Here is a 24,917-nt window from a genome sequence, read left to right on the forward strand (position 1 = left end):
GACTCTCCTTTTGTAAATAAAAAAGGCATGCCAGCATTTATTACTCATACAGTAGTACTATAGCTTGTAAAAAAAAAATTCCTACCTTAAAGCCTTCAGGCACTCCACCAACATAGAAGACTGTGTTATGAGGATCTAGATCGAGCAAAGAATCACTTCCAGAAGCCTCCCCCTTCTTAATAAACTTCTCCTCCACTGTACTGCTCTCACTAGGTATAGTTAGTAGAACTTTACCATGTCTTCCCAATCTAGGGGGAAAATAAATATTAGCATTTTTACATTTTTCTTAATTTAACAATATTATTTGTGTCTTAAATATATTAAATAGATTAGATAATTATATTAAAGTTTGCCTCTGGTGTAGAGACATGTAACCTAAAATATTAAGGCACTGCATTATGCACAATTTTCTATTTTTTTTTATAAATGCGAAAAGAAGAGGACGGCTAGTGAAAATACAATTTACCTGCAGCCCTCGTGTAAACGTGCAATAGAGTATAGACTGTCTATACTATAGGTCCCAAGGGCTGCAATAAAACTTCAAGGGATATTTCTATCGGGAAAAATGAATGGCATATCAGCAGTATATGCCATAATGTTTGATATGTGGGGAGTTCCCTTGATATGTTGGGGGGTTCCCTAGTCTTTTGATAAGCACTGACCCCCACAGTGTCCCCTATATAATAGTAGACCATTAGCATTAAAGGGGTACTCCGGTGAAAACCTTTTTTCTTTTAAATCAACTGGTGGCAGAAAGTTAAACATATTTGTAAATTACTTCTATTAAAAAATCTTAATCCTTCCAGTACTTATTAGCTGATGAATGCTACAGAGGAAATTCCTTTCTTTTTGGAACACTGCTGACATCAAAAGCACAGTGCTCTCTGCTGACATCTCGGTCCATTTTAGCAACCATGCAAAGCAGATGTATGCTAAGGGCAGCATGGTGGCTCAGTGGTTAGCACTGCTGCCTTGCAGTGCTGGGGACTTGGGTTCAAATCCCACTAAGGGCAACAATAAATAAAGTGTTATTATTATTATTATAATAACATCAGCAGAGAGAACTGTGCTCGTGATGTCATCAGAGAGCATTCCAAAAAGAAAAGAATTTCCTCTGTAGTATTCAGCAGCTAATAAATACAGGAAGGATTAAGATTTTTTAATAGAAGTAATTTACAAATATGTTTAACTTTCTGCCACCAGTTGATTTAAAAGAAAAAAGGTTTTCACCGGAGTACCCCTTTAACCTGCTCCTCTACACTGTGACACTGAAAGTTGGTTAAACAGCCACAAGGGGGCCCTCACATATGTCTTTCAAGACCTGGACTGACAGATAAAGGTGCAACTGTCTTGTGACAGCTGTGTCTTTCTGAACCATCAGGACACAGACAAGCTTAAATGTGACGTAATGGTTGGGGCCCACAGAAAATAGTATCAGGAATCAGCAATAGCAAGAAAAAGGGGGGATTTAGTTTTTACTATATTTACATTGAATTAGATTTGGATCGCTTCTTCTCCCAATAGAAATCATTTGGAAGATTGTAAAATACCAAGAGGGATTCCTCTATATAGACACTAAAGTCTTAACATTGCATGCCAGTCTTTTTGAGTGTACATTAGGAAGGCATTACTGAAATCCCAGCCCACTAAGGGCACTCGGATTGACTGCTATACCATTCACAGGAGTATCTCCAGCCTCCAAATACAGTATTTTCAGAGATTATTGAGCCCATACTCCTGAGAAGGGGAAACTTGTTGTTCATTTTTATTTGGATTCAATAATAAACCACTTCATTCCGAGAGTGAGCACTATTTTTCTTCGAGAGTATAGGGCCAATAACTAATTCTACTGGTTTATACTCTATATAAAACAACATACCAGCATGCACAGACATCTAATCTCTAGGTTCATGTATGTTACCTTTCTATTTTCACAAGACTGAAGTATGATGGCCATGTGCTGACAGGCTTGGAGTCCAATGGGATCTCAACAACTCCTTTTCCCAGGTTGTACACATATACAAGACTGTTACGTTTGATTGCAAGACCCATGTAGTCTGTTTTACCCTACAACAATGTAAGCAGATAAGTTAAAGTAATAGAAAGGTTTATTAATCATTTATATCTATAGCACTACAATTCATCAACATGGACTGGTTAGAAGCAATCTGAATATGCCTTTCAAAAAAAGGGGTCCTTAACAAATTTAAAGGGGTACTCCGCCCCTAGACATCTTATCTTCTATCCAAAGGATAGGGACCCCCGTGATATCTGTTCAATCACCTGGCGTTCAGAATATTATGTGATCACACGCTCTCCAACAGACATGAATGGAGGAGGCGTGGTGTGACATAATATGACATTTTGGGAAAATGTGGGAATGACAACCAGGGTCACTTTTTTACCTTTTTAAATTGCAAAAATGTATGGTGCCAGGATGGCATATTGAGGTTAATTTTTACAATTTTTATGCATTTTCTTGCTAGTACTCTGAGAGTTTCCTTGCAGAGCTATATCATTTGGCATAGCAGTAGATTAACAAAGCATTGCACCTATGGCTAAATTCACATTGCCGTTGTGCTCCATCGGGTCCTGACGGATCCCATTGACTTGAATGGGGTTCATTAGGGATCCGGTAATTTATTGTCTTTCCGACAAACTTGAACGAGCCCTAACCTGTCTGCACTAACACATCCATTGCAAACAAAAGATCCACAATACATGTTCACAAGACCACTTACATTTTTGTGCCCCATATACATAATAAATCTGTCTTGTTGGTGAAGCTCTGGGTTTATGAACAGACTGATGGCGGAATAGGACTTCAGGTCAGCTACGTTTGTTTTCATGTTCACATTAACTGCTGATTTGCCTTCAAACTTCATCGACACTTGAACCTTAAATGGGGAAGACAGAACACAGAGGCAAGAACAAGAACATCTTAGGTCAAATCATTTGTAAAAATACAAAGCAAAATACTGCCAAATTACTGCCAAGCTCCTTCCAAATACATTAACAACTACAGTGATCCCTCAACTTACAATGGCCTCAACATACAATAGTTTCAACATACAATTGTCTTTTCTGGACCATTGTAAGTTGAAACCAGACTCAACATACAATGTACAGACAGTCCAGATCTGTGATACCTGTCAATCAGTGGAAGAACTGACCAATCAAAATGGGCATTCACTGGTAAAACCCCTGTATTACTGAAGTGCATGCACTGACTGGTGTCTGGTAGCGCCCCCTACAGTACAGGAAGATATTGTTCTGTACTATTTACCTGTTCCAGGGTTACCTGCTCCTTTGGACACCAGGTTGGGGCGGCTCCATGTTACTTTTTTAGGACATTGCATGTACTGTACAGGACCCCAAAGAAGCTTCTGTCCCCTACATAGACCAGTGGTTCCCAAGCAGAGTTGTAGTTTTGCAACAGCTGGAGGCTCCCTGCTTGGGAAACACTGACATAGACAGTGATTTACAGCTCCCAGCAGCACTTTATTACTTTTATATGTAAAGACTTGCTTTATCTATATTAGTTATCTACTTATTTTTCTTTAATCCTCACTTTTTCCTATTTTTGGATGACATTTTGGTGCCTTCAGAACCAATTACCAGGTTTCCATAGAGTTATGGTCTCAACATACAATGGTTTCAACATACAATGGTCGTCCTGGAACCAATTATTATTGTAACTTGAGGGGCCACTGTATAATTATTTTTATAACTAGTATATGCATAGGAACAGCTTCATCCAACATCCATTCTAATGGCATATACAGTATATAACAGTATATAACCACAGAGTAATTTCCCTTCTAATCTCAATATACCAGATAGAATGTTACGGAAAGTAAAATCCTCCTGAAGAGCAGTTAAGTGATGTAATAAATTGGAGCTGCTGTACTTGTCACACCAAAGACTTCAAATGCATAGACATGAAGAAACAGTGTGACATAAGGACTCATAATCCATTAGTGCCAAGATAGCAACTGTAGTGATGGCGCACATTCTCCTACCTTACTGGCTATGCTTCTTGTCTGTGCGATCAGTTCACGAATACGGTTAATGCTGGAGGAGATGTTGTTGGGAGGGACTTTGTATTCTACACTGCGCAGTTTATCCAGGAGTAATGGCATTACCGCTGTCAAATTCTTAACTGGAATAAAAAACAAGGAATTGAGCACAAACTATAAAAGCTCCATCTGAAAAACAGTGTATAGTAAGTGTGTGTGTGTCTACAGATTACTGTGTCAAGTTACACCAGACTGACATACATGCAGGGCCAGAATAAAGGTCTCTAGCATATGAGGCTCTCTCCAAACTTGATAAAAAACATAAAGCCATTTTAAAGGAGTAGTCCAGTGGTGACTCAGTGGTGAACAACTTATCTCCTATCCTAAGGATAGGGGATAAGTTTGAGATCGCGGGGGGGTCCGACCGCTGGGGCCTCCTGCGATCTCCTGTACGGAGCCCCGACAGCCAGCAGGAAGGGGGCGTGTCGACCTCCGCACGAAGAGGCGGCCGACACGCCCCCTCAATACAACTCTATAGCATAGCCGAAGCACTGCCTTCGGCAATCTCCGGCTCTGCCATAGAGATGTATTAAGGGGGCGTATCGGCCGCCGCTTCGTGCGCAGGTCGACACCCGCTATCTGGCCGGAGAGCCTGGCCCCCGTACAGACAGATCGCAGGGGGCCCCAGCGGTTGGACCCTCCGCGATCTCAAACTTATCCCCTATCCTTAGGATAGGGGATACGTTTTTCACCACTGGACTACCCCTTTAAGTTTCATGACTGACACAGGTTCATCTGTACAGTAGAAAACAGAAATGACCACAACACTACAGATAAGGCCAAGTTCACATTGCCGTTTGCATCCGTCCCATTCAGAGTTCGGCTCTTTTTATTTTCTTGCGCAGAACGGACTTGAAACCAACCCCATTCACATACCAAACGCGAAGCAGTTGAACCGATGCCTTACAATGATTGGTGAATAAAGCAACACACTAACTTGCTACAGCAATTCCTGTTTTCCTATGTATCTATTCTTACCATACATTAAAAACAGCAGCACATATTATAATGCAAGTTATTGGCCCCGATTTACTATTGTAAACCCGACATGTTTTGTCGGATTGTGCGCCAGATCCTGGCGCATTGAGACAGATTCAGTTTCATTGCGTCAGAATTCTGTCTCATTGCTCCAGAAATGAAAAACAAAAACAAAATAAAAAACGATCAACTCGTTGCCAGGGAAAGGGGGTGTGATCACAGAAAAAGGGGCGTGGTTCTGACATTTTCACAAAATCCCAACATATTTACTAAGGTTTTCACAGAAAATGTGGTGGATTTGAGCTGAGGAAAACCCGACAGATCAGAGCATGTGTAAAAAAAGCAAAATGTAGGGAAACCTTAGTAAATACCTAAAAAAAAGAATTGTAGGGAGTTAAAACCCACAAAGAAAACTACACTCCACTCTTAGTAAATCAGGGACAATGTGTGAATAAAAAACACCTATAAACTATCATCAAGTTGTTGTGATATAATACACAAATATTATGCTGTAAGGATTTAACACTATACAATGAATAAGTGCAATACACCATATATGCAATACTCAGTATTGTGTAAAAATATATTTTTATTCATTTTAACACAAACAAGATAGTATAAACAATCCGATAAAATCTATGTAATACTCAAAAAGGTCAAAACATAGATTACAGTCCTACAAAGCAATGCTTTAGTGGGTTAGGTTAAAGTGTATGCATATTTGTAATATACATTGGTTAAAAAATATGTATATTTTTGTCCCTCCAGCTATTGCCTTTGTGTCTCTATGAGGAGTCCAAATACAGGAAGTTAGGGTGGACAAACAGGGCTCTGTACACTGAGAACAAGCAGGGCTCTGTGCAGTGAGGACAAGCAGGGCTCTGTACACTGAGGACAAGCAGGGATCTGTGCACTGAGGACAAGCAGGGATCCGTGCACTGAGGACAAGCAGCGCTTTGTGCACTGAGGACAACCAGGGATCTGTGCACTGAGGACAACCAGGGCTCTGTAAACTGAGGACAAGCAGGGCTCTGTACACTGACTACAAGCAGGGCTCTGTGCACTGAGGACAAGCAGGGCTCTGTGCCCTAAGGACAAGCAGGGCTCTGTACACTGAGGACAAGCAGGGCTCTGTGCACTGAGGACACGCAGGGCTCTGTGCACTGAGGACAAGCAGGGCTCTGTACACTGAGAACAAGCAGGGCTCTGTGCATTGAGGACAAGCAGGGCTCTGTACACTGAGGACAAGCAGGGATCTGTGCACTGAGGACAAGCAGGGCTCCGTGCACTGAGGACAAGCAGGGCTCTGTACACTGAGAACAAGCAGGGCTCTGGGCACTGAGGACAAGCAGGGCTCTGGGTACTAAGGACAAGCAGGGTTCTGTGCACTGAGGACAAGCAGGGCTCTGTGCACTGAGGACAAGCAGGGCTCTGGGCACTGAGGACAAGCAGGGCTCTGGGCACTGAGGACAAGCAGGGTTCTGTACACTCAGGACAAGCAGGGCTCTGTGCACATAGGACAAGCAGGGTTCTGTACACTGAGGACAAGCAGGGCTCTGTACACTGAGGACAAGAAGGGCTCTGTGCAGTGAGGACAAGCAGGGCTCTGTGCACTGAGGACAAGCAGGGCTCTGTACACTGAGGACAAGCAGGGCTCTGTACACTGAGGACAAGCAGGGCTCTGTGCACTGAGGACAAGCAGGGCTCTGTGCACTGAGGACAAGCAGGGCTCTGTACACTGAGAACAAGCAGGGCTCTGTACACTGAGGACAAGCTGGGCTCTGTACACTGAGAACAAGCAGGGCTCTGTGCACTGAGGACAAGCAGGGCTCTGTACAGTGAGGACAAGCAGGGATCTGTGCACTGAGGACAAGCAGGGCTCTGTGCACTGAGGACAAGCAGGGCTCTGTACACTGAGGACAAGCAGGGCTCTGTACACTGAGGACAAGCAGGGCACTGTACACTGAGGACAAGCAGGGCTATGTAAACTGAGGACAAGCAGGGCTCTGTACAGTGAGGACAAGCAGGGCTCTGTGCAGTGAGGACAAGCAGGGCTCTGTACACTAAGGACAAGCAGGGCTCTGTACACTGAGGACAGACAGGGCTCTGTACACTGAGAACAAGCAGGGCTCTGTGCATTGAGGACAAGCAGGGCTCTGTACACTAAGAACAAGCAGGGCTCTGTACACTGAGGACAAGCAGGGATCTGTGCACTGAGGACAAGCAGGGCTCTGGGCACTGAGGACAAGCAGGGCTCTGGGCACTGAGGACAAGCAGGGTTCTGTACACTAAGGACAAGCAGGGCTCTGTGCACTGAGGACAAGCAGGGCTCTGTGCACTGAGGACAAGCAGGGCTCTGGGCTCTGAGGACAAGCAGGGCTTTGGGCACTGAGGACAAGCAGGGTTCTGTACACTAAGGACAAGCAGGGCTCTGTGCACTGAGGACAAGCAGGGCTCTGTACACTGAGGACAAGTAGGGCTCTGTACACTGAGGACAAGCAGGGCTCTGTACACTGAGGACAAACAGGGCTCTGTGCACTGAGGACAAGCAGGGCTCTGTACACTGAGGACAAGCAGGGATCTGTGCACTGAGGACAAGCAGGGCTCTGTACACTGAGGACAAGAAGCGCTCTGTGCACTGAGGACAACCAGGGCTCTGTGCACTGAGGACAACCAGGGCTCTGTGCACTGAGGACAAGCAGGGCTCTGTGCACTGAGGACAAGCAGGGCTCTGTGCACTGAGGACAAGCAGGGCTCTGTACACTGAGGACAAGCAGGGCTCTGTACACTGAGGACAAGCAGGGCTCTGTGCACTGAGGACAAGCAGGGCTCTCTACACTGAGAACAAGCAGGGCTCTGTACACTGAGGACAAGCAGGGCTCTGTGCACTGAGGACAAGCAGGGCTCTGTACAGTGAGGACAAGCAGGGCTCTGTACAGTGAGGACAAGCAGGGATCTGTGCACTGAGGACAAGCAGGGCTCTGTGCACTGAGGACAAGCAGGGCTCTGTACACTGAGGACAAGCAGGGCTCTGTACACTGAGGACAAGCAGGGCACTGTACACTGAGGACAAGCAGGGCTCTGTAAACTGAGGACAAGCAGGGCTCTGTACAGTGAGGACAAGCAGGGCTCTGTGCAGTGAGGACAAGCAGGGCTCTGTACACTAAGGACAAGCAGGGCTCTGTACACTGAGGACAGACAGGGCTCTGTACACTGAGAACAAGCAGGGCTCTGTGCATTGAGGACAAGCAGGGCTCTGTACACTAAGAACAAGCAGGGCTCTGTACACTGAGGACAAGCAGGGATCTGTGCACTGAGGACAAGCAGGGCTCTGGGCACTGAGGACAAGCAGGGCTCTGGGCACTGAGGACAAGCAGGGTTCTGTACACTAAGGACAAGCAGGGCTCTGTGCACTGAGAACAAGCAGGGCTCTGTGCACTGAGGACAAGCAGGGCTCTGGGCTCTGAGGACAAGCAGGGCTTTGGGCACTGAGGACAAGCAGGGTTCTGTACACTAAGGACAAGCAGGGCTCTGTGCACTGAGGACAAGCAGGGCTCTGTACACTGAGGACAAGTAGGGCTCTGTACACTGAGGACAAGCAGGGCTCTGTACACTGAGGACAAGCAGGGCTCTGTGCACTGAGGACAAGCAGGGCTCTGTACACTGAGGACAAGCAGGGATCTGTGCACTGAGGACAAGCAGGGCTCTGTACACTGAGGACAAGAAGCGCTCTGTGCACTGAGGACAACCAGGGCTCTGTGCACTGAGGACAACCAGGGCTCTGTGCACTGAGGACAAGCAGGGCTCTGTGCACTGAGGACAAGCAGGGCTCTGTGCACTGAGGACAAGCAGGGCTCTGTACACTGAGGACAAGCAGGGCTCTGTACACTGAGGACAAGCAGGGCTCTGTGCACTGAGGACAAGCAGGGCTCTCTACACTGAGAACAAGCAGGGCTCTGTACACTGAGGACAAGCAGGGCTCTGTGCACTGAGGACAAGCAGGGCTCTGTACAGTGAGGACAAGCAGGGCTCTGTACAGTGAGGACAAGCAGGGCTCTGTACACTGAGGACAAGCAGGGTTCTGTACACTGAGGACAAGCGGGGTTCTGTACACTGAGGACAAGCAGGGCTCTGTGCACTGAGGACAAGCAGGGCTCTGTACACTGAGGACAAGCAGGGCTCTGTACACTGAGGACAAGCAGGGCTCTGTACACTGAGGACAAGCAGGGCTCTGTACACTGAGGACAAGCAGGACTCTGTGCAGTGAGGACAAGCAGGGCTCTGTGCAGTGAGGACAAGCAGGGCTCTGTACACTAAGGACAAGCAGGGCTCTGTACACTGTGGACAGGAAGGGCTCTGTGCAGTGAGGACAAAAAGTGCTCTGTACACTGAGGACAAGCAGGACTCTGTACACTAAGGACAAGCAGGGCTCTGTATACTGAGGACAAGCAAGGCTCTGTGCAGTGAGGACAGGCAGGGCTCTGTGCAGTGAGGACAAGCAGGGCTCTTTGACATGCTATGGGCTCACACATGAGGATGATTGACAAGCCAGGAGCCTGCACAGATCCCTGCTTGTCCTGTCCTCACTTTCTGTATTTGGACTCCTCACAGGCAATAGCTGCAGGGACAACATTTTTTCACCCATAAATATACACATTTTTTTTAACCAATGTATATTACAAATATATATGTAATTGTATTATCTACATTATATAAAAAGTTTTTGTTGACAACAGGTACACTTTAAAATATTATGTGGCCATGTGAGTTCATTTAAAATATAATGGTTTTTATTAAACGAAGAAGAAAAAAATACAATTATAAACAAGGGTAGTTTGCTGGAAATTCACAAACAAGGTGACGCTGTATGAGACTGCATGGCCCTTGCAGAGTCACTACTCCCAATACTATTTTTATGTAACCACAATGATCATTGAAATCAATATAAAAATTGGTTTGCATATGACTATTAATTGAGCCCTAATACCAGACTAGTAGGTAAATGTTTGCAAATATATTGCTCTGGATAAAAAACTGTATATATAAAAATGCAGAAAAAAGTACTGTAACAAAAAATGCAAACAATATACACCTCTCTTGCAGTCAGTAAATATCTGAAACAGAATGCTAGAGATGAGTGAACTTACAGTAAATTTGATTCGTCACGAACTTCTCGGCTCGGCAGTTGATAACTTTTCCTGCATAAATTAGTTTAGCTTTCCGGTGCTCCGGTGGGCTGGAAAAGGTGGATACAGTCCTAGGAGACTCTTTCCTAGGACTGTATCCACCTTTTCCAGCCCACCGGAGCACCTGAAGGCTGAACTAATTTACGCAGGAAAAGTCATCAACTGCCAAGCCGAGAAGTTTGTGACGAATCGAATTTACTGTAAGTTCGCTCATCTCTACAGAATGCATATGTGAAGTAGAATATCTTTCATGCAGTTACTTATATTGCATAGTTTGTTCAATAGTGAAATACTCCAATACAACTTGCCCATTCCACAATTAAGCAATTTTTTCTTGTTTTAAGAAAGCAAAATTTGTTGGTTACATTTGTATCAAGAAATACTCCTGCTTGTTGTGAATTGTATATGGTGCTGTGTCTATCTCACCACTGTTTCTGTTTCCCACTGTATGCCATGGAGCGCCACTGCTGCCAACAAGGGAAAACTATTTCAGTTAGCAGTGTGTGGGTCCTTGCAATTTGGAGGGATAAGTTAAAGGGGTTCTCTACTGGAAAACATTTTCCTTTAAATCAACTGGTGCCAGAAAGTTAAACAGATTTGTAAATTACTTCTATTAAAAAAACCCAATCCTTTCAGTACTTATAAGCTGCTATATACTACAGAGGAAGTTCTTTTCTTTTTTTAATCTGTCTGACAACATGCTCTCTGCTGACACATCTGTCTATTTTAGGAATTGTCCAGAGTAGGAGCAAATCCCCATAGCAAACCTCTCTTGCTCTGGACAGTTCCTGACAAGGACAGAGGTGTCAGCAGAGAGCATGTTGTCAGATAGAAAGGAAATTCAAAAAGAAAAGAACTTTCTCTGTAGTATACATCATCTAAAAAGTACTGGAAGGATTGGGATTTTTTAATAGAAGTCATTTACAAATCTGTTTAACTTTCTGGCACCAGTTTATTAAAAAGAAAATATTTTCCAGTGGAGTACCCCTTTAACATGTGCTATTTGCCTTCTGTTTTGCAAGCCATGGAGCCAGATTTAGGCAGAATAATAACCAGGGCTCGCAAAAGTTCCTTAGTGACCTATAAGGGCACCATCACATATGTTCAGTGATCTAGCCACAACTGATGCCACAATTTATGGCAAAGTGTATCAGTTGTATATACTCCGGTGCCCAGTTGTGTCTGCAGGTCAGATGGAGGAACCTTGTAAGATACGCTCCCACCATCCTGCCTATCCAATATCCCAATACTGGATAAATCTGTACCGTCCCATTCAAATCAATGGGGTTATTTGGATCATAAGTTTCCCTCCCCCACTTTTCAATAGTGCCAGAGGGAAGCTGTATATACCAATTCCCTTTTGGGCCTAAGCCCAGCCGGGACTGAATCCCTATTTCTAGGGAACCAACCCCCCTAAAATTTAAATTTTATTATTTCTCACTTGAAAAATTTATTCTTGTATACCCTATGTGTTCATATATACAGTGATATAGAAATTGAAAAATACAAAGGGGAGAAAAGATCCTTTTCTGAGTGACTGTATTAGTCCACTCCTTCATACTGGGGATTTATTGCAGCATAACCATAATTCTTAAAAGTTCCTAATTGATGTTTATATTCAGATTTGTTTGCCGCTGTATCTCCCAATTAGTATTGTCCCCAATGCTTATAAAAATTTCGCACATGTGTACCACCCGATGTTTCGCTGGGAAAACCAGCTTTGTCAAGGGTCAAGGTATCACTGGCGTGACAGACACATTATTCCGTCTTATATTAGCTATGTTTGTAGGCGTGGAATGTCAGTCATCCAATAATAAACTGCTTCCTGGGGACACAGTTCCTCCAAGACCTATATCCCTGTTTTCATTGGTCCATTTTGCCATCACTTACCTATCCTCTGAAATCATATGGGTGGTATTTCTCATGACGCTGTCTCTTACTGGTCCGTTCTGCTGTCTACTCTATCTGATCACTAGTGTTGGGCGCAAATATTCGCAATGCGAATATTTATCGCGAATATCGCATATTCGTGAATTTGTGAATATTGTGAATATAGCGCTAAATATTCGCAATTACGAATATTTGCTTTTTTTTTCAAAGTACACATCACAGTGATCATCCCTCCCTGCTTCCAGCTTGTGGTGTAAACAAGGCTCCAATGCTAGTTACTGTGTCATACTGGTGGGCGCCCGAAAATTTGCATATGTGAATTTTAGCGCATTTTGATCCCTCCCTTCTTTTAGCTCATTTATCACGCGATATTGCGCATGTGCATGCAAATTTTATGGTGAATGTGCGCATAGTAAAAAAAGGTTGTGAATATATCGAATATGCGAATTTTGCGAATATATGATGAATATTCATCCATATATTCGCGAAATATCGCAAATTCGAATATGGCCTATGCTGGTCACATGATTCCGCCGTCACTTGGTGTCATGTGAATTGTGACGTTCTCTCCTCATGACCCGTCTCACCATGTTATCTATCTGGTCACGTGATATCATTCTGGTGTAGTAACGTGATACCAGTCACATGTATCAAGATGGTCCATGTGATGTTTAACAATCATGTGAACATTCCATATGGCGGATCACGTGATCTTTTCAGATCTTACAGAGGAAAGTTTGACATATGTGAACGAACCCTTAACAAGTCTAAGACAATAAAATAATAAGCAATATCCTGCAGATATATATATATATATATATATATATATATATATATGCAGATTTATTCAGTATCTTTTACGAGTGGCGCTCAGTGAAAACAGTCAATCCAGTATACAGTATTTTCCAAGTAAAATAAGAAATACTCATAGCACTTCCCAACCATTTAGTTGTTTCAATGTTTTGTTTTTTACTTTAGGATCTTCATTACAGGTTACAAACAAGAGAAAACATCCATAGACACGAAACAACCATGTCCTTATAGGCGTGTGCTGTACAGTTCCCCCACATTAGGTGCAGTACAGTTCCCCCACATTAGGTGCAGTATAGTTCCCCCATATTAGGTTGGCAGTATAGTTTCCCCACATTAGGTGCAGTACAGTTCCCCCACATTAGGTGCAGTACAGTTCCCCCACATTAGGTGCAGTATAGTTCCCCCATATTAGGTTGACAGTATAGTTTCCCCACATTAGGTGCAGTACAGTTCCCCCACATTAGGTGCAGTACAGTTCCCCCACATGAGGTGCAGTATAGTTCCCCCACATTAGGTGCAGTACAGTTCCCCCACATTAGGGGCAGTATAGTTCCCCCATATTAGGTTGACAGTATAGTTTCCCCATATTAGGTGCAGTACAGTTCCCCCACATTAGGTGCAGTACAGTTCCCCCACATTAGGTGCAGTACAATTCCCCCACATTAGGTGCCGTACAGTTCCCCCACATTAGGTGGCACCTAATGTTGGGGAACTGTCCTCACCTAATGTGGGGGGAACTGTACTGCCAACCTAATGTGGGGGGAACTGTACTGCCAACGTAATGTGGGGGAACTATACTGCCAACCTAATGTGGGGGAACTATACTTCCAACCTAATGTGAGGAAACTATACTGCTAACCTAATGTGGGGGAACTATACTGCACCTAATGTGGGGGAACTATACTGCACCTAATGTGGGGGAACTATACTGCACCTAATGTGGGGGAACTATACTGCCAACCTAATGTGGGGGAACTATACTGCACCTAATGTGGGGGAACTATACTGCACCTAATGTGGGGGAACTATACTGCACCTAATGTGGGGAACTATATTGCACCTAATGTGGGGGAACTATACTGCACCTAATGTGGGGGAACTATACTGAATCTAATGTGGGGGAACTATACTGCACCTAATGTCGGGGAACTATACTGCCAACGTAATGTGGGGGAACTATACTGCCAACCTAATGTGGGGGAACTATACTTCCAACCTAATGTGAGGAAACTATACTGCTAACCTAATGTGGGGGAACTATACTGCCAACCTAATGTGGGGGAACTATACTGCCAGCCTAATGTGCGGGGACTTATACTGCACCTATATGAGATACACACAAAGAAAAAACTGAAGTCACTTGTTATTTTGTAAGAAATAGTACACAATTTTGTTAATCATAGCATATAGTCACATTTAAAATAGGAGAATATCCACCCGCGGGGAATAGGAATCAAACAAGGGTGTCACTCAAGTATCCTACAGAAAATGCCTGGTGTATAGTATGCAGCAAAGCTGACATGCAGTATATACATAGCAGCAGACAATTGTAAACAAGATTATAGTGCAAATATGAAATTGGGGTGGTGTCGCTCCTGTGCCAGGTCACTTACCATGTATGGTTAAGTATATACTTGTGATTATGTTTTTTTGCACTATTTGCACTATAATCTTGTTTACAATGAGAAGTTTGTGCTAATGTACATAATAATAGTTTCTTACCTGTTTCTCCAGCTGAGTTAACAACAGAATTGTAATCTGAGGCATTAAAATTAGAGTTGCTTAGGTTTTCTGCCCACATGTTTGCATTTTGTTCCATTGGGTCAGTCACCTCAGATACCACAGCAGTGATATTTAGAGCCTTGTCTGCCAAGAGTTTTGACTGTGCTAGCCTTTTTCTTGTGTCACCTGTTAGAAGGTCATATAAAAAAATATTTTTACAGTGACAAAATATATTGCATCATATATGAGTATACAATATGATCTAAACAGAGAGTTCTACAGATATGTCTTGAGTGTTGCTAAATCAGAGTAAGTCAAACTCTACAACCACAAAAGAACGATAGTATGCACTCACCGCTAGAACTGCGTCTACGGGTCCGAGAGTCCTGGGTCACGGGGTGGCATGTCAGGATGTGCCAAAGCGCTCAGAGGCAACGCCGGCCATTTCAGGCTAGCGTGAAATGGCCGACGGTGCCTCTGAGTGCTTTGGTACACCCTGACATGCAGCCCCGTTGCCCAGGACTCTTGTACCTGTAGACGCAGTTCTAGCGGTAAGTGCATGCTATCGTTCTTTTGTGGTTGTATTACTTGATCCTTTATCTGGATTGCATGCACCCTGCAGGTATCAGCAGAATTTTCCCGGATAGTGACAACTAACGTATCTCCTAGCAGCAGTATCAAAGTAAAGGATATTCATAGGAGTGCACTCTATCGTTCTCTGGCCACAGTAGGTCAAACTCTTTAAGGGTGTATTCATATATACAGTATCCTGTGCATATTGTAAGGTGTTTTCAGTCATTTAGTTTACATTGAAATCTTCAGCATTCAAACTGCAGCATCAAATATGCACAGGATACTATCGGTGCGAATTCACCCTTAGGGTAGGGTCACACAAGCCGTATTTTGCTGCTGTGTATTTTCCTAACCATTGAAGTCAATGGGTAGCAAAATAAGAAGCTGATTTTGCTACTAATTGACTTCAATGAGTAGGAAAATATGCCGCAGCAAATATGCAACAAAATACTGTACGTGTGATTCTGGAGAAATGTTTTCCAATAAGCTGGTGAGAGATGGTTATACAGATTTGCTTCTATTTAAAAAATAATTCAAGCCTTTCAGTACTTATTAGCTACCATATGTCCTGGAGGAATTCCCCTTAGTCCATGTCAGGAATTGTCCAAAGCAGGAAAGGTTTGCTATGGTGATTTGCTACTACTCTGGACAGTTCCTGAAATAGAACAGCAGCAAAAAGGTAAAGTCCATAGGAATGAATGTCCACATAAAGGACAATACCCACAGTGGTGTATGGGATTTCTACTGTATCTCTGTATACCTCTGATTACACATAGAGGTGTATGGGACTTCTGTATGTAAGGACTTTTTATTCCCTTAAAGTGGTTGAATGACAATGAAACCTATTTTCAACTGTCTAAATCCCACTTTTTTTCATCTTCTGAAGCAAACTGTCTTCTCTGTTGTCATCCTTAGCCCCACCACAGCATACATCCTGATGAGGGACAAATACCTTTAAACAGACTGCCTGCGGATTGGGTTTAATCGTTCCTTTTGGAAAGCTGTCTAGCTTGGCAAAATCCTGATCATTTAGCAAGACTCCGTAGTGAGTGATACACTTGCATTAAGGGAATGTCCCTGAAACCAGTGGCATATAAAGAGCTGCTTTGCATATTCTTCCCAGAATTCATAGTTGAGGGCTTAATGGCTTAAAATTCTCCATACATCATGCAACAGACTTCCTATTCCTGTGCACACGCTAGCTTGGAATTCAGCCAACGCTATCATCCACCTATACTACATTCTTGGAAAGAACCTCTCCCTCGTAGTAGGAGGGAGATAGAGTTGGCTGAATTCCTGGCTAGAGTGTACATGGGAACAGGAAGCCTGTTACAGAATGTACAGTCAGACAGGAAGTTGGGCTAATGAGTTTGCATCAAAAGCAGAAGGAAAGCATGAAAGACCACAGAAATGTAGTAAAATAACTTTATTTACTAATACACGTTCATCTGTTGCACAGCTGAATAAAGGTTTCTTCATCGGAAAACCTCTTTTGGGTGTATTCACACGTACCGTATCCTGAGCATATTTGAAGCTACAGATTTTATACAATAGATTTCAATGTAAATCTGCAGCATCAAATATGCACAGGATACTGTACATGGGAATAGATCCTTAAAGTTTTAATTCTAGTGGAAAATGGGGGACAGTATCTTATTACGCATGGTACCTGAAATTGCATGTATCTGATGTTTGGGGTGGCACCTGACTATTCTTGCTGCTATTGAGCCAGCAGGAATTTTGGGTGAGGCCTTATGGTTACAGACTACAAACAAATTGGTGTACAGTATAACTTGCTCCTGCAGTTGTATGTTTCTATTTTGTATCTGTTGTCTGTAGGTTACAATGCACAAAAGATCCACGACTGTGGGTATGAAAAGGCTCCAATCGGCGCTTCTCCCGGGAGTTCCAGGAATATCAGTATGGCAAGGAGCACTCGGATACTCGAGTATCACTCAAGTATCCGAGTGCTCCTTGCCATACTGATATTCCTGGAACTCCCGGTAGAAGCGCCGATTGGAGCCTTTTCATACCCACAGTCGTGGATCTTTTGTGCATTCTACCTGACCGACCTGAGACCTACTCCGGACGGGAGAGCTCCTGGCTGCACCCCGGCTAACCACCCTGATAACGGGCGAGAGGCTGCTTAAGGTGTTGCACTCTCAGTGCAACAATTCCAGGTGAGCAGACTGTGATTACCCCACATTGCTCTACCAGAATAACGGCACATTGCTGCGCACTTTTGTCTGTCTTTTTCTCCTTCATATAGTGTCTGTAGGTTAGTGAGACACAGGAATCAGATGGAAAAGAGATACACAGGATGAGACTACACACCGATTCGCTCGTAGTTTGGACCATGAAGATATACTATATATATTTGTGAAACAGCTGCAAACTCAGGATACTTTGAATCAACACAATATACAATTTTTTTTTGTGTAAGCAATGGAGCAATAAATGGCTTGTAAGGCAGACATAAGAATGAGATAATGTATAACCAAGCTTCCTGATTCATTCCTAATTATAGTAGAGTTTGCTGTTTTTTTTGTTTAAGTTGCTTACCATCCTTATGGGCTTGAAGCTGAGTAAGAACATTTGCCAGTCTTTCATTCAAGGCTGCCTTTCTTAATGCTGCAGCACTGATCCTTTGTTTGGTATCTGCCAAACCTAAACATTATGAAAATATGGAAACAAAGTACAAATAATTACTAGACAAGACAACAGGGCCTCTAGATGTTCTCCTTAGGGTGATAAGTATTTTCTGATAACAAGTTCTATAAAAGGGCTAGATGAAGTATGACGCCATTGTCTATCATAAGTAGAGATGAGCGAACTTACAGTAAATTCGATTCGTCACGAACTTCTCGGCTCGGCAGTTGATGACTTATCCGGCATAAATTAGTTCAGCTTTCAGGTGCTCCGGTGGGCTGGAAAATGTGGATACAGTCCTAGGAAAGAGTCTCCTAGGACTGTATCCACCTTTTCCAGCCCACGGAAGCACCTGAAAGCTGAACTAATTTATGCAGGATAAGACATCAACTGCCGAGCCGAGAAGTTTGTAACAAATCGAATTTACTGTAAGTTCGCTCATCTCTAATCATAAGCTTTCATTTTACAATTATGCATATACAGTGGTCCCTCAAGTTACAATATTAATTGGTTCCAGGATGACCATTGTATGCTGAAACCATTGTATGCTGAGTCCATAACTATATGGAAACCTGGTAATTGGTTCTGAAGCCACCAAAATGTCTTCCAAAAATAGGAAAAAAAAAGTGAGAATTAAAGAAAAATAAGTAGATAACTTAGGCTGGGTTCACACTACATTTTGTCCCATACGGGACCGCATACGGCAGGGGGAGCTGAAAACTTGTGCTCCCGTATGCAGTCCCGTATGTAATGCATTTCAATGAGCTGACCGGAGTGAAACGCTGACTCGGCTCATTTTTGCCCCGTATGCGGTTTTCCACCGGACCTAAAATCGTAGTCGACCATGATTTTAGGTGCGGTGGGAAAACTGCATACGGGGCAAAAATGAGCCGACCGGAGTCAGCATTTCACTCAGGTCAGCTCATTGAAATGCATTACATATGGGACCGCATACGAAGGCATATGGGAGCGCAAGTTTTCAGCTCCCCCTACCGTATGCGGTCCCGTATGGGACAAAACCTAGTGTGAACCCAGCCTAGTATAGATAAAGCAAGTCGTTACATATAAAAGTAAGAAAGAGCTGCTGGGAGCAGTAAATCACTGTCTATATCAGTGTTTCCCAAGCAGGGAGCTTCCAGCTGTGGCAAAACTACAACTCCCAGCATGCCCGGACAGCCAAAGGCTGTCCGGGCATGCTGGGAGTTGTAGTTTTGCAACAGCTGGGGGCACCCTGCTTGGGAAACACTGGTCTATGTAGAGGACAGAAGTTTCTTCAGGGTCCTGTACAGTACACAGTGTCCAAAAAAAGTAACATGGAGTCGCCCTTAACTGGTGTCCAAAGTAGCAGGTAACCCTGGTACAGGTAAAGTGTACAGAACATGTAATACCTCCCTGTACTGTAGGGGGCGCTACCAGACATCAGTCAGTGCATACGCTTCAGTAATACAGGTAAATGTAATACCTCCCTGTACTGTAGGGGGTGCTACCAGATGTCAGTCAGTGCATAGGCTTCAGTAAAACAGGGGTTTTACCAGTAAACTGCCTATTCTGATTGGTCGGTTCTTCTGGCCATTGACATGTTTCACAGATCTGGACTGTCTGTAGCATTGTATGTTGAGTCTGGTTTCCACTTGCAATGGTCCAGAAAAGACCATTGTATGTTGAAACTATTGTATGTTGAGGCCATTGTAGGTTGAGGGATCACTATACTGTATATAGCTGTAAGGCTGGGTTAAGGGCGCGTTCCCACAGGGCGTATACGCAGCGTATTTCATGCTGCGCAAAATTTACCGCAGCAGCGGGAAATACGCTGCGTATTCCTTGCTCACTATACACACAGGGCTTTCCGGCGGCAGCCCTATGTGTGTAGTGAGTTTTGGAGGCGGAGCCACGCATCACAGACACGCCGGCACACGGCCCCGCCTCCAAAACTTACTACACACATAGGGCTGCCACCCGAAAGCCCTGTGTGTATAGTGAGCTAGGAATATGCAGCGTATTTCCCGCTGCTGCTGTAAATTTTGCGCAGCGTGAAATACGCTGCATATACGCCTGTGGGAACGCGCCCTTACACTGCAGACAAATCGGTGTATATTTTATTTTGCAAGCCGATTTACCACAAAAATTCGGTCATAAGCAGTAAAAATGTGGATGCAAAATCAAATGCACCTGCATTTAGGCAGAAAATCGGTGCAGAAAATAAAATACATACCTGAAAATTTCACATTGTGTGAACCCAGCCTAAGGGTCACTCAATAACTCAAGGCAAGTTAGAACTTTTCACTTGAAAATAGTAATAGGCTTTCCACAGACACATTTTTTTTTTAAATAGTGTGTATTAGCATAGGCAATTTTTCATGTTGCATTTTTCTTATTATAAGTCTTTGGAGCCTCCCAACATGTGACTTTTACTGAAGAACTGTCTGTTTCTAGCCCAAAGCTTAGATAAAAAGGAAAAATATTTTATACAATTGCAAATCAACTCATTTAAGTACATAAATCTTCAGAAGGCCTCTATTGGTTGAGGTATTTTTATTAGTTTTTCTGCCATGTAGAATATATGCTTGTATAATCAGTAGATACAGGGTACTATCAACATTCCCACTGATAACTAGGAATAAAACTGTACCTAAATCTGAGGGGTCCCGCAAGTCTCTAGCTTCAGTCAAGAGTCGCGCACTTTCCCCTTTTTGGTAAACAATCTGGTTATTAGTAACGTCTACAGCCTGAAAACAGAAAATATATTTTGTAAAGTATATGGAGAAGGAGGTAAATATATATTAGATAAAGATCTATCCTGCTACCTGTAACAACATATCAGAGAACATTTGCTACATCAAAAACTGCGACAAAGATGGCATTTTTGAATATATAGTCATTTTTCAGATTAAACAAAGAATAAGAGCTGCAAGAACTGTGAAAATTATTAATACTTGTGCCAGTTAAAACACTTAGGATCCAAATCTCACAGTCATGTAACGGATCAGAACAGTTCATAGCAACAGGTAATAAGGAATGTCGCGGCTACTTACATCAATGACTCTTTCAGCAGTGCTCAATGCCAAAACAGATGTCTCGTTGGCATCCTCAACCAAAGTTAAAATTTTCTCATAGACATTGGAAGCATCGATAGCTTTCTGGACCAGTCCATTTGTATCAACACCTTTTAAATCTCTGCAGTTGTGGAAACGTACAGTGAACGAATGACAATAGAAAGATATACAGTATATCATGCACTTTTCATTTGTCTGTATCTGTCTAGAGCAGTTCATATGAATGTTGCTATTTCATATAAATGGTTGCTAATAATCTTATCAGATAATATTTAATTATGCTTATTATATTTAAATATACTTATTATCTTTTTACAAAGAGTTTTGCTACAATAAGGAATCACCATATATTACAGGATACCTATCATCAAAAAAAAACTTTTTATATATTAAAGATCAATCCCTAATGAATAACTTTCTAATTGCCTTTTAATTAAAAATGTTGCATCCTTTCATGTGTATTTTAAGTAAAAACAATTCACCACTAGGGGTCTTACCTAGCAGTTCTGGCCGCAAGCATTTCTATTGATTTCATACTCATGGCATGAGTCCAAAATCACACTGCAGCCAGGACACGTACGAGCTCAGCGCAGCTCCCTGTCTGTCAATCAGACAGGGGAGAGCGAGCGCTGTGCTGGTAATTCAGCACATCAGCTCCTACTACTGCCATCTGACTCGGCCAGCCACCCACCTTTGTTATTTTACTGCTGCAGGCATGGCAACTCTACCCTCCGATCTTCAGAGCTGCCGTGCCTGCCCTCTGCTGAGACTCTATGTGCGCTCCCGAGAGGGATCGCAGCATAGAGGAGGAAGAGGGAAGTGACGTCAGCTGACGTCACACCTGCCAGGACACTCCCCCTCCCTCTCAGACGGCTGGCAGAATGAGCAGCTTAGCTCATAGTAAAAAGGAGATTTTTCTGGGGGGACACAGAGACCATGGCTATATGCTCTTGTCACTGGGAAAAAAAAGTTGGCTCCTCCCTGGCAGGATATACCCGCCCACTGGAAGTGAGGTAATCAGTTTTGTTACAAATTACCTCATATGGGGGAACAGGTAGTGCCATGCTCCTGAACCCACACCTGAAAAAGGGAAACAAAAGGGAAATAAAAACCTAACTAAACAGCCCTTACTAGAAAATAATTAACCTGTGTCTTGCCTCCTACTGATACTAGCTAAAACTTATTACCTCACTTCCAGTGGGTGGGTATATCCTGCCAGGAGGAGACGACTTTTTCCAGTGCCTCCTAGTGTCAGCGCCTCCTAGTGGCAAGAGCATATACTCATGGTCTCTGTGTCCCCCAATGAAGGGATTAGGGAAAGTTTAGTTGTTGATAGGTACTCTTTAAATATGACTAATAAGGGGAGCTCCTGACCAGGGGATGTTCAAAGAGAACAACCACATTTTAGGTAATATAATATAAAAATGAACTGTATGTTGACTTTGACACTGCTTGGGGCATTAGGGGGTTACTTACTATAAAATTCTAATTTATTGTGCTATTATTATAATTGCTCCATCTTAGAAGCACAAACATAGGTAATACTTAAATAGGTTTTCCTACAATGCTAGGTTTACCATGGAAGAACATTTTTTTTTTAATTAACTGGCTCCAGGAAGTTAAAAAGATTTGTAAATTACTTCTATTAAAAAAAATCTTATTCCTACCAGTACTTATCAGCTGCTGAAGTTGAGTTGTTCTTTTCCATCTGACAACAGTGCACTTTGTTGACACCTCTGTCTGTCTCAGGAACTGTCCAGAGCAGGAGAGGTTTGCCTTGGGGATTTGCTGCTTGACAGTTCGGGGATTTGCTGCTACACAGTTCGTGAGACAGACAGAGGTGTCAGCAGAGTGCACTGTTGTGGTGCCGTGGTACTTAACGCACCATGACGTACATTTACGCTCCGCCATGACCGCGAGCCAGGAACCCTCCAGTAATGGCGGATCTGTGATTGCACGGATGTATGCCATTAACCCTTCAGATGCCGTGATCAATACAGATCATGGCATCTGTGGCAGTGCGGTGCCTTAAATAGATGATCGGATCGCCCGCAGCGCTGCTGCAGGGATCTAATCATCCATAATGGTGGACGGAGGTCCCCTCACCTGCCTCCATCTGTCTCCAGGGGTCTTCTGCTCTGGTCTGAGATCGAGCAAACCAGAGCAGAAGATCACCGATAACACTGATCAGTGCTATGCCCTATGCATAGCACTGACCAGTATTAGCAATCAAATTATTGCTATAAATAGTTTCCTATGGGAACTATTAAAGTGTAAAAAAAAAAAAGGTAAAAAGGAAAAAAAAAAAGTTGAAATATGTGAAATCCCCTCCCCTAATAAAAATGTAAATGATCAGTTTTTCCCATTTTACCCCCCAAAAAAGGTTAAAAAAAATTATTAATAAACATAAACTTATTTGGTAATGTTGCATGTGTAAAAGTCTGAACTATCGAAATACATTGTTAATTATCCCGTACGGTGAATGGGATAAACGTAAAAAAATTAAAAAGTAAAAAATTGCTGCTTTTTTGTCACAATTTATTCCAAAAAGAATTATTAAAACATTTATAAAAAGTAAAACCTAAGCAAAAGTGGTACCGATAAAAATGACAGATCACGGCACAAAAAAATGAGCCCTCATACTGCCCCACATACGGAAAATTTTAAAGTTATAGGTGGTCAAAACAGGGCAATTTCAAACATGCTAATTTTGTAAAAATAGTTTGAGATTTTTTTTTTAAAGTGGTACAATTATAGAAAAGCATATATCATGGGTATCATTTTAATCATATTGGCCCACAGAATAAAGAAAACATGTCATTTTTACTGTAAAGTGTACAGCGTGAAAACAAAACCTTCCAAAATTTGCTAAATTGTGGTTTTCTTTTTGGTTGCACCGTACATTTTATGGTAAAATAAGTGATGTAATTACAAAGTAAAATTGGTGACACAAAAAACAAGCACTCATGTGGGTCTGTGGATGGAAATCTAAAAGAGTTATGATTTTTAGAAAGCGGGGAGGAAAAAACGAATATGCAAAAATAAAATTGGTCTGGTCCTTAAGTCCAAAATGGGTCTGGTCCTTAAAGGGTTAAACAAGTATAATAAATGGAGCACAGAGCTAGTAAACCAACATTCTTTTTACACTTTGCACCACTTTCATCCCAATACCTGAAACTCTAATTTGTCATTAGAAAGTTACTTGTTGTTTAAGATGCAATTGTATGGTAACAGATTAATAAATTTTTAGTGGTATTTCTTTTCTTTTTCCATGTTACTACTTTTTCCCCCCCTACATTCATGTCTATGGGAGGGGGTGTGACGGCATCACGCCCCCTCCCATAGAAATGAATGTTGGGGGCGAGGCCATGACATCACGTCTCGGAGGCAGCGCCCAGCACAGAATGCTGGGGGCTACAGCAAGATCGCAGGGGTCCCAGCGGCGGGACCCCTGCGATCATACATCTTATCCCCTTAAAGAAGATATCTTATACAAAAAAAATTATCCCTATCTGCAGAATAGGGGATAAGTGGCCATGCTCCCCGCCCTGCCCCCTCCATATATCTCTATGGGGGAGCTGTTTGGCAATCTTCGGCTCCCCCATAGAGATATATGGAGGGGGTGTGACGTCCGAGAGCTAGAGCTCCATAAATGAGATTGCGGGGGGCGCCAGTGGTCAGACCCCGATCTGAAACGTATCCCCTATCTGTACGTTTTTTAGTATGAAACTTATCCTTTAAAGCATACTTTTATACATGGCAGAAAATAGCTAAATGTGAGGTATTTGCATACTTTGGAAGATCACCTACCTGGCCAGGTCATCTGCCTGTTTTTGAAGGTGTAGGGTATGGTTTACACTTCTTTGTACTAGTTCTTCAGCATTGCCAGACAAGTTAGCTATTCTTTCTTGAAGACCATTATGAGCACCATCTATTTCAGCATGGTGGCCAGATGTATCCTATACAAAAAGTGA

At 42.9% G+C, this 24,917-nt stretch overlaps 1 protein-coding gene across 3 annotated transcripts in view; it reads right to left on the reverse strand.

The window, feature by feature from the left end:
• Positions 1-24,917, reverse strand: part of LAMA4 (laminin subunit alpha 4) — a 402,692-nt gene that overhangs the window by 29,336 nt on the left and 348,439 nt on the right. For all 3 annotated transcript variants that reach the window (XM_056566346.1, XM_056566347.1, XM_056566348.1), the window contains exons 15-23: positions 24,754-24,902; positions 20,923-21,064; positions 20,520-20,616; positions 17,804-17,908; positions 14,669-14,854; positions 4,023-4,162; positions 2,742-2,897; positions 1,922-2,067; positions 86-248 (exon numbers count right to left, since the gene is read on the reverse strand). In XM_056566346.1, the coding sequence (XP_056422321.1) occupies positions 86-248; positions 1,922-2,067; positions 2,742-2,897; positions 4,023-4,162; positions 14,669-14,854; positions 17,804-17,908; positions 20,520-20,616; positions 20,923-21,064; positions 24,754-24,902 (1,284 nt within the window). The remainder of the gene's footprint in view (positions 1-85; positions 249-1,921; positions 2,068-2,741; positions 2,898-4,022; positions 4,163-14,668; positions 14,855-17,803; positions 17,909-20,519; positions 20,617-20,922; positions 21,065-24,753; positions 24,903-24,917) is intronic.

Source organism: Hyla sarda, chromosome 3, assembly GCF_029499605.1.
Source record: "Hyla sarda isolate aHylSar1 chromosome 3, aHylSar1.hap1, whole genome shotgun sequence".
Classification (NCBI taxonomy): domain Eukaryota; kingdom Metazoa; phylum Chordata; class Amphibia; order Anura; family Hylidae; genus Hyla; species Hyla sarda.